Below are 13505 nucleotides of genomic sequence, written 5' to 3'. Positions count from 1 at the left end.
TATCTACTCCTGTAATTCCTAGTAGGAATGCTTCTGGTTTTTTGACAAAAGTTAATTTAAACATTTTTTTCATTTCATTATAAATAATTTCCCAATAGTTTTTTTACTATTTTACATTCCCCCTACATATGAAGAAATGTCCCTTCCGTTGTTTTACATTTCTAACACTTATTTTCTTTAGATTTGTACACTTTTGCTAATTTGACTACAGTTAGATACCATCTATACATCATTTTCATATAATTTTCTTTAATCGCTACACATGCTGTAGATTTAATCCCACTCTTCCATAGTTTTTCCCATTCCTCCATCTGAATATTGTGTCCCACATCTTGTGCTCCTTTAATCATGACTAAGATGAGACTCTCTTTCCAATTACTTATGAAATTTAAGCATTCATGTTTATTAAAAGCATATGACCACTCCTTGCTGGCACAGGTATGATCAAGTAGGGCATGGAGCGGTTGTCTGCCTCTCTCTGTTTCAAGAGACTGCTGCTGTTTAAGGAAGGCCTTCAAAGAGTTTTCTACAAAATTTGTCCCCATTGTGTCATGGATGGCCTGAAACGTTGTGTCCTATCTCACTTTGCTGTTTTCCCCCAAGCACCTACAAGTTCTTACTTTGGACTGTGACATACTAACATGGGGCCTGATCAACATTTGTGTTTGGAGACTCTGTGTGAAACCAGCACCCATGTGGTCCTGAGAGCACACTCCCTCCCAAAGGATCTTTAGCGGGAGTCACACAGAGCGCTGTCCTTAATGTATGTATCTGAACCCTCCCAAACGACAAAGGTGAGTCCACATGAAAATAATATAAAAAATAAGAAATTTATTATAAAGGTAGTTTTATCAACAAAGTTCAGCAGCATACACACAACTCTAGGCACATGTAAAAACAATATTCTAACTTTCTAAAATAAGCATTTTAAATAAGGGTCCAAGTTAAACAGGGGAAGTTAATTAGAAAGATAGTCACCAGTTAGTTCTCTTGGCACCTGCTGGAGTGCTCCTGAAACTGTGAGTGTGCACACCTGTGAGTGTGCAGGTGATCTGACCTGAGGTTGCCCGACTCATCCCGGAAGTGCCATTGCTCTGTCGAGTTTGTATTTTCAGTTCTATGGGATTCCCAGTTGGTTGAAGGAACCTGGCACCAGAATCTTAAAGCGGAGGCTTCAGGCCCTTTTGCTTACTAATTATCCCATTGCCATTGTTGCAACCTAGCTTCCTGAGGAGGAGTAAATTGTTATGTATCTTCCTGACCTACATGGCAAAAAGGTCAGGGATAGTCAGAGGAACTGTGTCTTTCCCCATTTAAACTGTCCCGGACTCTCCTGAAGGGAGAATTGCCCTGTGCTTGGATCCTGCTTGCGAGTTTCCCACAGGCATCAGGCCAGCTCCTGTGAGAGCAGGATACCGCACTAGATGGGCTGTTGGCTGGATCCGGCAACACTCTTCTGATGTCCTTATGTCCAGAGGGATTCCAAATGAGCAAACCAATCAGTGGGCCATTTCTTCTCTTGCATGATGACCTCCTTCCTCAAGAAGTTCCAGAGCATGAAGAAGGGCAGAGCCCAGGTGAGGTAGACCAGAAGCAGAGTCTGAAAGGGCCTCAGTGCGTCCTTGGAGCAATCTGTGGCGCTGCAGTCTCTGGCCTGCTGTTCCCTGGGGGCTCCTCCTCTGGACCAGGCCAGGACACCTGTCAAGGAGCTGTGGGGGGCAAGCACAGGCCATTCATGGGACAGGAAAGAACAAGAGGCAGAAAACGGAATTAGCTTTTATGCGCAGCAAGCAACAACAAAGCCCAGTTCCTCTGGCTTGATTTGCTCCAGCTGGAGACTGAAACAGACCTCAGAAACCCACTCCGGATGCCTCCCAAGCAGATGGAGACTGAGGCGAGGGGGTGGGCTCGTCCTCTGAGCCTGCCTGGCCTGTCGCTCAGCAACTGCAGGTCTGTCCTCAAGAGGGATGTCGGGGGAGGAGAGCCAGGACTGGGACTGCCCAGCCGCTGAGCAGCAGATGCAGTCTCCAATACATAAAATTCCAATAGATAATAAATTTTCCTTTCTTTTTCCTATGTTCCATCTCATTTTCCATGGAGTTTCTTTATTTTATCACATTGCTGCACCCCAACTTCACTCTTTTGTATCATAGCAAAAATACAATCATCTCCAATTATTTCCATTGCTCATAGTTCAAATCCTGCTCGTGAATTTGTGATATTATATTTCTTCAAATAGTCCCAAAAAGACTTCCATTAAACATAAAACAGTCATGGTTAAGTTCTCTTATTTTAGCTGCCAGCTTTGTTGATCTATTCTTTGCTTATCCATTCTTTTCTGCTGGAAACTTCTTCATTGTTCCATTTCTGTGCATAGAGAATCCTAGCTGCTGTAGTTACATACACAAATAACCACCTTTTTTTGAACTTCTAGCCCTATAACCCCAAAAGCTTCAGTTTTGCTTTGTTTTTTCCATTTGAGGGGTATAATCACTTTGAACAGATAAAAGTCATATATCGTTCCCCAAAATTCCTCGTTTTCATTCAGGTCCACCACACTTTCTCATCCTGGTCTTCTTTTATCTTCTTCCAGCTGCCCATGATTGTCAAGGAGATTTACAGACATCTCCACAGGATCCCAAATGGAAAAAGACACTTATGGCAGTGGCCACTTCACATCAAGACTGCAGTGTGCAACCTCGTCTCAAAACGGAAGATCTCAGTGGTAGACATCCTTCTGGAATGCTCTCTGGGATGTGAAGAGTCTTTCAGTGCTTACGCAATCAGATTTATCGTCCATCCCTCATGATCACTGATTGCAATAAAGAAAATGACATGATTGACACACATCATTTTCCTTAGGCTTCATATCGCCACATATCTCAAATATTGATGGCACTGAAGGAATTCGGCCACGCAGTCATAGCTAGGAAGAATGAGATGCTTGAGGTAAAGGTGCCAAAAGGAAAAGGAGCATTGCAAGAGTGTAGGTAAGCCATCCCCAACCTGGTGCCCCTTCCCCGTTTGTGTGTTTTGAACTGGAACTCCCATCAGCCCCAGACAGCATGGCCAATGGTTAGACACGATGGGAGTTGTAGCACAACAATATCTGAAGGGCACCAGGTTGAGAAGATCCTGGCAGATTGGGTCCTTAGCTGCTGTTTACATTCACAGCAAAGCATATGAAACAGCCTCTGGGTTCAATGCCGCAAAAGACAGAATCAGGATTCAAGATGACCTCAACAGATTGGAGAACAAGGCCCAAACTTACAAAACGAAATACAGTAGGGATAAATGTCAGGTTCTACATTTAGGCAGGAAGAACCAGATGCACAAATATAGGATGGGAGACACGTGACTTGCCAGTAGTATGAGTTTCCTGGAGGAAAAAAATGAATCTTGTAAGTCTGCACAACAACTCCACCACTTACTGACTACTAACATTTTCCCAACTGCTAAAAGGTCCCAACTGAATGGTGACTTCTTCCTACTGCACCTAAGGTTTCCAAACACACTTTTCTCAATCTTTCCATCCAGAATATGGTCGAGAGGAATGCCTGTATCATCCTTTCCTATGGGAAAATGGCATTTGGGGCACGGCAAGATGACCTGTGGCCATTGTGACAGAGGTCCTTTTCCAGTTCCGTAGCGTCAGGAAGGTATGGCTCTCATTTCTCCATGGACTTCTGTTTGTTCTCTCGATTATACCATATTGGCCCAGATATATGCTGCATCCTCAGATAAGCCACACCTTTAAAATTGGGGGGGGGGGGGGAGACATATATAAGCCGCTCCCTTAAAATTGGGGAGAGAAAGAAAAAAGTCAATTAGATTCAGGGAATAAAATACCAGTAGTGTTTTTCTTTTTTATCATATACCAAGCAACCGCTGGTGCTGGACCCCCGAGCGCGCTTGGTGTGGTGGTGGGAGAGATGGTGTCTCCAGTTCTCTGACGTGCTGTGTGCTTCCCCCACAACAGGAAGTTATAAAAGAGAAGCAGCTGGGGTCTTTCTCTGTTTCCATCCTCCGCCAAGCCATGGACACAATCAGCCACATGACGTAAGTACTTATAGTCTCCCTACAGCTTGTCACTGCCCCACCTATTTCTGGCACCTCCCATGCTGCTGGGTGCATGTTGTACCAGGACTTACCCATAATTATGCTCCACAGCTGCTGAATTAGCACTTTTCCTGTGAGTTTGGGATCATTTCCTCTCCCCTTCTTTCTCTTTCCTCTTCAGTGCCTTGCGACCACCCATAGACTCACAGCTCAGGTCAGAGCTGGTGAGGAAAAGCATAAAGAAGATCTTCTCACTGCCATCCCTGAAGCTGACGCTCAAAGCTGGGACCACCATGCGAGCACCAGAGAGCCAGGTAACTGGACCTGAATGGAGGAAAATGGGACTGTCAGATTAAAGGATTTGAGGGCAAAGAGTCTGAGCCATGAAATAATGCTTCCAGAGACACTTGACCAGGTTTCTGCAAATTCGGCCCTCCAGATGTTTTTGGCCTACAACTCCCATGATCTCTAGCTAGCAGGACCAGTGGTCAGGGATGATGGAAATTGTAGTCTCAAAACATCTGGAGGGCCGAATTTGAGGAAGCCTGCAACTTCATCCATCACAACAGGAAGTTATTGAAGAGGAGCCACTGGGGTCTTTCTCCAGCGAAATCCTTTGCCAAGCCTTGGAGACCATCATATGCATGACCTAAGTACAGGGAGGTACATCTCAGTCCCCCTACAGCTTGTCACTGCCCCACCTATTCCTGGCAGGGTGCTGCTTCCCTTGCTCGTTCCTCAAACAGAAGCTGGCTGCTATGACTGCACAATCTCACTGTCTATCTCCACACATGGCAGTTGACTGCAAGGGATTCCTGCAAGGAAGCACAGATTGGATGCTGCTTGTATGTGTGTTTTTGTTTGTGGTTGTTGTTGTTTTTTATTTTTGTTACTTTTGTTGAAAATTTAATAAAAATTTAATACAAATATATTTAAATTCAGAAACTTTTTTTGACACAAACACATATATATACAATACAGACATGAATATAAACATGGGTATTCCTTAGATCCCAGCCCCTGTCTAGGTATTTGTGTCTCTGCTTTGTGCAAGGGTTAAAAACAACCATCCATTTTTCTGGTGATGTGACAACAACTCAACCCTCTAATAACTAGTATAGGGTGATCCCACAGCACAGGGCCCCAGCCCCATAGCTGTACTCTTGCCAGGACAAGAAGAGCTCAACAAGGATGCAGCAGCAGTTCTCCTTCATCCTGCTGCTTCCATTTTGTACACAAGGGGGAGAAGGGTACTTCTTCAGCTAGCCTTACAAATACTGTGGTACCTTGGGTTAAGAACTTACCGGTAATTCATTTTGGAAGTCCATTCTTAATGTGAAACTGTTCTTAACCTGAGGTACCACTTTAGCTAATGGCGTCTGCCACCGCCGCGCCATTTCTGTTCTCATCCTGAAGCAAAGTTCTTAACCCGAGGTACTATTTCTGGATTAGCAGAGTCTGTAACCTGAAGCATCTGTAACCCGGGGTACCACTGTAAGTCAAAAAGTTACTAGCCTGCAATATTTGTTTTGCCCCCTTCTCCGAAGTCAGCATGGAAACACAAGAAAAAGTGCCTTCTTCCATGATGGATGGTGGAGGAGAGACACTCTGATAGCCCACTGTGTTTTTTGTGCTGACTGTGGATGAGAGAAGACTACTCTTCCTTTATAGCTCGCCAAGAAATCAAGTGAGCTGGCTGCTCAGTCACCTGCATGAAAATCCTGGTTGCCTGTGGCTACTAGGCAAGTCATCAAATACAAGGCAGTCTTCAGTGATTTTAGAACTGATCCCTTTCATCTTTCGAACCCATGGATATCTCCATCTCCTTAGGTGCCACTTTACATTGGCCAAAGGCTAACAACACAATGCTTTTTTCCCCTCTGAAGAGCTTGCCATTTCTTGCCAGCAGAGGCCTGTCGCACAGATAACAAAGAATGAACAAAGGGTGTGTATCTCTTCTATGTGATGCCTCTTCAAGAGCATGACTGGGAGTTGTGGCTAGACATTACCAAGAAAACATGCCCTTCTGGGTTTAGCTACTCCTTTCAAAGAAGTATTCAAAAACTAATAAAATTATTAGCTCTGCACTGTATGTTGTTGTGTAAGTGATGTAAGTGTAAGTGATGGATTACTCCAATATAGGAGCAGCATACAGACCAGAAGGGTGGCTAAGCCAAGCCAGAATTGGCTGGCAGCTCTTTAAGCCATGGAGAGAACTTTGCTAAAGGACGTACAGAGCAGAATGAGAGGCGTGGCATTGCCATGAGTGAGAGGAGGAGAGGAGGGCGTAAGGCTGAGGCTACCAACTGCTTGTTTATGCGATCTCAACCATGCCAGTAGGTCATTCTGCTTTGACCAAAGCTAGTTTAGCACAGTCTTCTTCTCTATGTTCTGGTGTTTGCTGGTACTTTGTGCAGAGAACAGCACAGTAAACAGCATGGCTTCCTCTTCACCTTGACATTTGAGGTGGAATCTGGCAGCTGAAGCAGCATTGCAAAACAAGAAGGATTTACCAAGCCACCAAGTTCCACAGGATTCAGGCAGAAATGCCCCTTCTTTCGCTTCTGAGGTTATGCAATAAACTCTCAGAAAGAATCCCGCACGAGAACAGAGAAGATACAGGCAAAAAACAATTCACTGCAGTTCCTGCACTTACTCTCCAGGAAGGTCTGCCTGGTGACAACATTAACAACCTTGCAACACCAGGCTAGTGAGGATGGGATTCCGTGGATGCCACAAGAACCACAACTGGTGACCCCAGATGTACCTCCTTCTCCTAGGAACTGGATGAAATGGGACTGTAATGCTTACTGCTGTTACAGCCAATCTGCCCACTCCCTTCCAGCCCCAAATAGGGGGAGCAGAAGGACATGCCTCTTTTTGACAAATCTCTCAGGAATTCTGGTTTCATTTGCCCTTCTCGGTACTGACCTGCTGCCCAGGCGCTTGGCCTGCACTTTTCCAGGCATCCATTGGGGCAGGAGCAGCAGCTGCAGGCACCTTTGCCTTCACTTCCACTTTCTGACCTTTCAGCAGGTGTCCTGCTCTTAAATTCCTCTGTGGAAATACCTAGAGATTGAACAGACAAGATCAGGAAAACTTTGAGTTACAGATAGGTAGCCGTGTTGGTCTGCCATAGTCAAAACAAAACAAAATTCCTTCCAGTAGCACTGTGTGTATCTGAAGAAGTGTGCATGCACACGAAAGCTCATACCAAGAACTGACTTAGTTGGTCTTTAAGGTGCTACTGGAAGGAAAACTTTGAGTTGTTCTTACAAAGCACCTCCCACACTGAAGCTTCCCACAATAAGAGGATATGAAAACAGCCCCCCCCCCCCAAAAAAAAAGGCTTAGGCAGCAGCCCAGCCTAAAAAAACCTCTTCAAGAATAAAAACAAACCAGCCCACACTTGAAAAGGCCCAATTATAACCCTGCCCAACACCAAGCACCCTGCACTTTGGACTTCTTTCTGGCTTTAAAGAGCCCAGCCAGCACCCAAGAAGTGGGTGGGTGGCAGCAATTAGCACGATTAGTCTCTGGTGCTGACAAAAAATATTTATCATGGGAGCAGAGAGCACGATGGACTTGCTGTCAGCTGTGTTATCTTGTTAAAATGATCCATGAAAATATTTTTCCCCCAGTAAAAACAGGCAGAATGTAAAAGCAGGTCAAAGCAGGCCAACAAAACTCTGCCTCACCTTCTTTGATACCTCTGAGTAGGGAAGGGCCAACTGGGGGTTGGCTAGGTAGGCAAATGAAACTCAAAAGCCCACATCTAATTTGTCAGGAAGTCAGTGCATACAATGAAATTATTCACTGTTTGATCTACTCCCATGGTAGGGCCAGAAGGAACATGATGCCACCACCTTTGGGAAGCTGAGCAGGTCTAGATCTGGTTAGTGCTGGGTCAGAGACTGCCTGAGAACCGCATGTACGCTACTTTGGGCTCCATGATGGAAGAGAAGGTTAAGTGCAAGTAAATAAACATGTAAACATGAGCAGCTAGAGATCAAATGTTGCTAAATGGCAGCTTTAAGCCATTTTTCTAGCTCAGGCACATCCAACTCCCAAGAGACTGTGATCTACTCCCAGTATAAAAGCTGTCAGTGATCTACCTATTGTCATTGGAGAGATGAGGAGCGTGTGTTGGGTGGGTAGATTGCCCAGAGTTTTTGAGCTTTTATTTGTTAACTTTCAGTAAACTTTATTTAATCCCACAATCAATAAGGGTCCCGTGATCTACCAGGATCAGCTGGGGATGTACCAGTAGATCGTGATCTACTGGTTGGACATGCCTGCTCTAGCTCTATGAGGAGTACCTAAAGGCTGGCTGCCAACCTGTGAAAATGAGATGGTGGTGCCTAAAAGCACGCCATGATTTTTCCAGCCTCCCTAAAGGACGTGAAAAGGTTGTATCCCTAAGTTATCATTTGAACTCTTTTACTTCTAGCCCTCTCCCCAAAGTTACAAACAGACCCCCAATCTCATTTTAACCCGTTGCTCCAAAGTCGCCGAGATAAGCGTGCATGTGCCTTATGCACAGAGTTAATCTGAATCAGGTCCTGGCCCAATTCACTACCCAACAAGTCAAGTTAAATTTGGCACCCATTCAAAGATCATACCTAGAGCTCCTCTTCATCAGAAACTGAGTGCAATTTCATTCAAGGAAAGAAAGGGCAAAAGGTTTGTTCCATTCTACATTTTACAGTCTGAATATTCTTCTGCATAAAAACCGAAAGTTCAGAAGCAGTGGAAAACACTGACTAGGAGACTACCAAAACCAGCATTTCTGTAAATCCACTTTGTTATTACTCTTAAACAGCCCTCATTTAAAAGGTTGTCTTTTATTAAAGACCCTGTAACTAGCTCAATCACGGAGATAATGAGCCACATTTATTTGTATTAGCCTTGATTATAAAAGCAACTCCTGGAGGCTATACACTCAATCCATGCTCCTCAGACTCTTTTTATGGATACACAGAGTCTAAGCTTTACATTCACACATTTTTTAAAAAGCTATCTGGGGCTCTTACAAGCAGGTACTGGTATTTGGGGGATCAGGAAAGAAATCTGGGTCAACGGCACCCGCAAGACCATACCATGGGACCCTTCCCTGTTGGACCATCCAGACTGCCATCAGACTGCAAATCTTTAGCAGTCATTTATTAACTCATGGTAGTTTCAATTAAAGATTTGGGTAGGTAGGTAGGCAGGCGTGTTGGTCTGTCGTAGTCATAATAAATAACAAGATGAAAGATTTAAAAGATATATATTAAAAGATATCCAAAAGAACTCCCTGAAGAGAATCAAGTCTTTTTGTCTTAAGAGTCTTTAAAAGAATCTTTCCCCCAATTTTTTTTAATAATTCCAGTAGCACTAAGTATAAGCTTTCTAGGTATGAGCTTCTGTATGTATACACATTCTTCCGATACTCTGAATTACCAAACTAAAAACTATGGAGAGACCAGGTCTGAATAGAGATATTGGATTCAAGTACCATTACAGTGGTACCTTGAGTTACAAATGCCTCAAGTTACAAATGCTTCAGGTTACAAACTCCGCTAACCTGGAAGAGTTACCTTGAGTTGATAACTTTTCCACAGGATGAGAATGGAAATCATGTGCCAGTGGCGCAGTGGGAGCAAGAGACCCCATTAGCGAAAGCACGCCTCTAGTTAAGAATAGTTTCAGGTTAAGAATGGACCTCCGGAACGAATTAAGTTTGTAACTAGAGGTACCACTATATACATGTTAAAGCTAATTTTGGTCATCTATCCCTTTAAAGGACGTGGATGGCGCTGTGGTCTAAACCACTGAGCCTCTTGGGCTTGCCGATCAGAAGGTCGGCGGTTTGAATCCCCGCAACTGGATGAGCTTCCATTCTTTGGTCCCAGTTCCTGCCAACCTAGCAGTTCGAAAGCACACCCAAAAGTGCAAGTAGATAAATAAGTACCGCTCTGGCGGGGAAGGTAAATGTTTCCGTGCATTGCTCTAGTTTTGGTGTTCCGTTGTGCCAGAAGCGGATTAGTCATGCTGGCAACATGACCCAGAAAAACTGTCTGCAGACAAACGCTGGCTGCCTCGGCCTGTAAAGCAAGATGAGCGCTGCAACCCCAGAGTCATCTGCGACTGTCAGGGGTCCTTTACCTTTTATAGCCCTTTAAAAATCCCTTGCCCTTCCCTGTGGAACCAAGAGTCAACAACAGTTATAAAGTTGTAGCAACCTCTGCTTCAGAGTATCTGAAGAAGTATGTATACACACAAAAGCTCAAAACTAGAAAGTTTATACTTATGGTAGCTGGTCTTTAAGGAGCTACTCTTTTAAGCTGGAGATGCAAGATGTGTGCCCCACCCCAGACCCTTAAAGATGTTAGAATCATAGAACTGCAGAGTTGGAAGGAATCCTAAGGGTCATCTAGCCCAGCCCCCTGAAATGCAGGAAAATGAAGGTGGTCCTTATGAGGATCAAACCTGCTGCAACCCTGGCATTATCAGCACCACGCTCTAACCAACCAAGCTACCTAGTGCAGGATAGCCTTCTTTGGCAGAACTGTGATGCAAAGTCTTTAAGAACCACTAACTTTGCCTCTGGGAGCCTGGAGGTCTGAGCCTCCATTTCTAGCTCTATACTGTACAGAAGTTGGACAATTTGGTGGCCGGGACCCTCAGTTGTTTCTGCTGCGAGTGGGAAGCCTAATTCTGTTGCCAAGGATCGAAAGGGCGCTAGGAGGGAGTGGCGAATAGGCTATGGGTCTGTTTTGCAGGGTCACGAGACATGGGGTCACTTGGTGAAGAGGAGAGGCTATGGAGGCAGACAATATCATAAACAGGACACGTCCCCCAAGGCATACAGAAACCTCAAGGGCCATGCAATATATGTCTCCCCACCACCAGCCCCGTCTTCCCCATGACGGCAGCCAGCAAAGTTTCAAAACTTCCACCAAAGGGAACCACAAACAAAAGCTGAAATCAGCTGCAGCAGCTCAGAGTTGCGGGTTTAAGTTTCCGCTCAGCGCAACTATTTGGGTTGCTACGCTGTGCACTGAATGGAGACTTTGAAGGAGCTAAGGGGAATTTAACATACTGGCAGCAGCATTTGTACTAGAACACAAAGCAGCCCTGTTTAGCACTCTCTTTCATAGGCGCCGACTCCATGGGGCCTGAGGGGGCCCGAGCCCCCTCAAAAATTCGTTTGGGGGGGCTCCGCCCCCCCAATAATTTAAGAGCGCAGGGGCAAAAATAGGCAAAAATAAGGCAAAAATAAGATCGGGCGGTCGGGCGGAGGGAAGGCGGAAGCTGCTGCTTTCCTGCATTCTGCCTCAGGGTCTTACTGCCCACCCGCTTCTGTTGTTGCGTTTGCTCAAACTCAACAAAGAGCAGGGAATCCCCTGCCCTCCTGGCAAGCAGAGGGTTAAGGAAAGGATCGAGTCCTTCCTTCTAATTCTTTCCTAGTCACACTGCATGCAGGCTCCAGCCCACCACCTCCTCCTCTCCGTGCTCTAGGGACTCGCAGGTGGGAGAGAGAGAGAGAGGGCTGGCTTGGGGGGGGGACTTTTGCCTTCCTTTCCTCCCCCCCCCCGTTAAACTCCTCCCCTGCATTCTTAGCCAGCTGCTTCTCCGCACACCCCTCTTGTGCTTCTTGTCCCTTCTGTGTTTTTCCTTCCCTCCCCATTTAAAACGTGGTGACAAAGCATGGATCCACATGGATCCTCAGGATTTTTGCATTGGGTCACCCCAAATTCACCATCAGATCACATAGCATGTCCATGGCTACATCTTGCACCAAAAAAATCACGCACCCACTGTTGCCTAGGGTCACAGTGGTGCAAAAACATGGTTACAAAGCACGGATCCACATGGATCCTCAGGATTTTTGCATTGGGCTACTCCAAACTCACTGTCAGATATTAAAAATCTTTATAAAATAGAGAATTAAATACATACAGAATGTTAAATTTTCAGTTTTGAAATATTAGTACTAGTTTAGTACTGTATTTCTATATTACTATAGTACTGTATTAGTTATTTTCAAATACTTAAATATTTTTAGGGTGTAAGACCCAATTAAAGCCCGTTATTTACATACAGTATTACAGTATTTACATACAGTATTAGGCATACTGTATTAACTTTATTAACTGTATTAAAGCATTAACTTTAAGATATTATATTTATTTAATGAACCCTCAGCCTTATTCAAAGTAAGCTTAAATTAGCTATTTCACTTATTAATCAAAGTGCTATTACTGTGTGACAGCAATATTTTATGTTTTATTCTTTTAATGATAGTTTAGGATTTATTTAAATATCATTTCAGTCTTTTCAGAGCTATATATTCACTGCTCTGTAATAGTCTATAAGCATAATTGTTACTGTAAATTAAATTAGCTTTTTACGAAAATACCGTGCGTGTTTTTGTTTTGTTTCTTTTTTCAAAGCCAAAAAGTGTTTCAGGCTTGTCGAGTTTCCCGGAGTGTGGAGTTATAGAGAGTCGAGTTTTCGGGGTTCTAATGTTGATCATATGACTCTAAAATACTTTTTAAAAACTTTAAAACTCACTAATTTTCATCTAAAATTTAGAAAACTTCCCGGGGCAGGACCCCGGTATGGGCCCCCCCAATATTTTTTATAAGTCGGCGCCCCTGCTCTCTTTTCCCTCAAGCAACGCTCCCGGCCCCTCACAATGAGGCAAGGAAGAAGGGCTAACCCTATGCTATCCATATAATCAGTTATCAGTAATCAATATATTCATATATGCTCACACATAATCAGGGCTTACAGTATTTTATAATCCATTTTGAATCAAAGGGAAGCTGTGCCTTAGCTAACTGCACACTGCTTGAAACAGCAAAATTAGGAGCCGACCTTTCCCCTACAAACATCCCTGTACCCTGGACAAGGGGAAAGACGTGAATCAGAGATTCTGGTACAAAATCCCCTCCGATACAGGCTAAATTAATCCACAGAACAGGAAGAGCAAAACCACAAAATCTCCAAACTCCCTGTCCTGTCATAACTTAGGGGAGAGGTTAGACAGAGCGTCACCGCAAGCATCGGAAAGCAGAACTAGAACTCCGTGCTTGACCAGGAGCTGGTAGCATGGCAAGAAGCTGGCTAATTGGCTAATTTTCGCTGGCAATATCGTGACTGCCTCATGGTTGTCTCACGATCTATGATTTGCTGTGATCTGCTCAGGTATAAAGACCTCTGGATTTCTGTCAATCGGGGTCCCAGTTCCTTTTGGAAGAGATCCTTATTGCCTGGCAATAAACTTCACCTTCTTATTCTCCATTGCTGAGTCTGCCTGATCCTTATTTAACACCAAGCGAGTACCTGCTTACGTTCACGTGCTTCAACAACAACCCTGCAGAGTGGGGCGAGGGGCGAGAGAGAGAGAGAGGGAGGCTGGCAGGCCAAGGTCCCCCGCCCTGGGAGTGGGGGCTTCC

The 13505-nt window shown here is 44.6% G+C and overlaps 1 protein-coding gene and 1 long non-coding RNA gene across 3 annotated transcripts; one reads left to right on the top strand and one right to left on the bottom strand.

Moving 5' to 3' along the window:
• Window positions 1-813: 813 nt before the first annotated feature.
• LOC310827202 lies at window positions 814-4255 on the bottom strand. Its single transcript, XR_014556200.1, has 2 exons — window positions 4152-4255; window positions 814-2749 (listed from the first exon to the last, which is right to left on the bottom strand). It is a non-coding gene; the product is annotated as an uncharacterized lncRNA (long non-coding RNA).
• LOC310827196 (maestro heat-like repeat-containing protein family member 7) lies at window positions 2747-4990 on the top strand. Of its 2 annotated transcripts, none has more exons than XM_083702997.1 (3): window positions 2747-2949; window positions 3980-4059; window positions 4241-4990. In XM_083702997.1, exons 1-3 carry the CDS (start codon window positions 2893-2895, stop codon window positions 4413-4415), a joined length of 312 nt encoding a protein of 103 aa, XP_083559123.1. In that variant the 5' UTR covers window positions 2747-2892; the 3' UTR covers window positions 4416-4990. The 2 variants fall into 2 exon arrangements, 1 of the variants encoding a protein (XP_083559123.1); XR_014556196.1 differs by lacking the exon at window positions 2747-2949 and adding an exon at window positions 3556-3659.
• Window positions 4991-13505: the final 8515 nt, after the last annotated feature.

The sequence above is a fragment of the Podarcis gaigeae genome (genome assembly GCF_964106915.1).
Source record: "Podarcis gaigeae genome assembly, chromosome: 11".
NCBI classification, from domain to species: domain Eukaryota; kingdom Metazoa; phylum Chordata; class Lepidosauria; order Squamata; family Lacertidae; genus Podarcis; species Podarcis gaigeae.
This window is presented reverse-complemented; position numbering and strand designations above follow the sequence as displayed.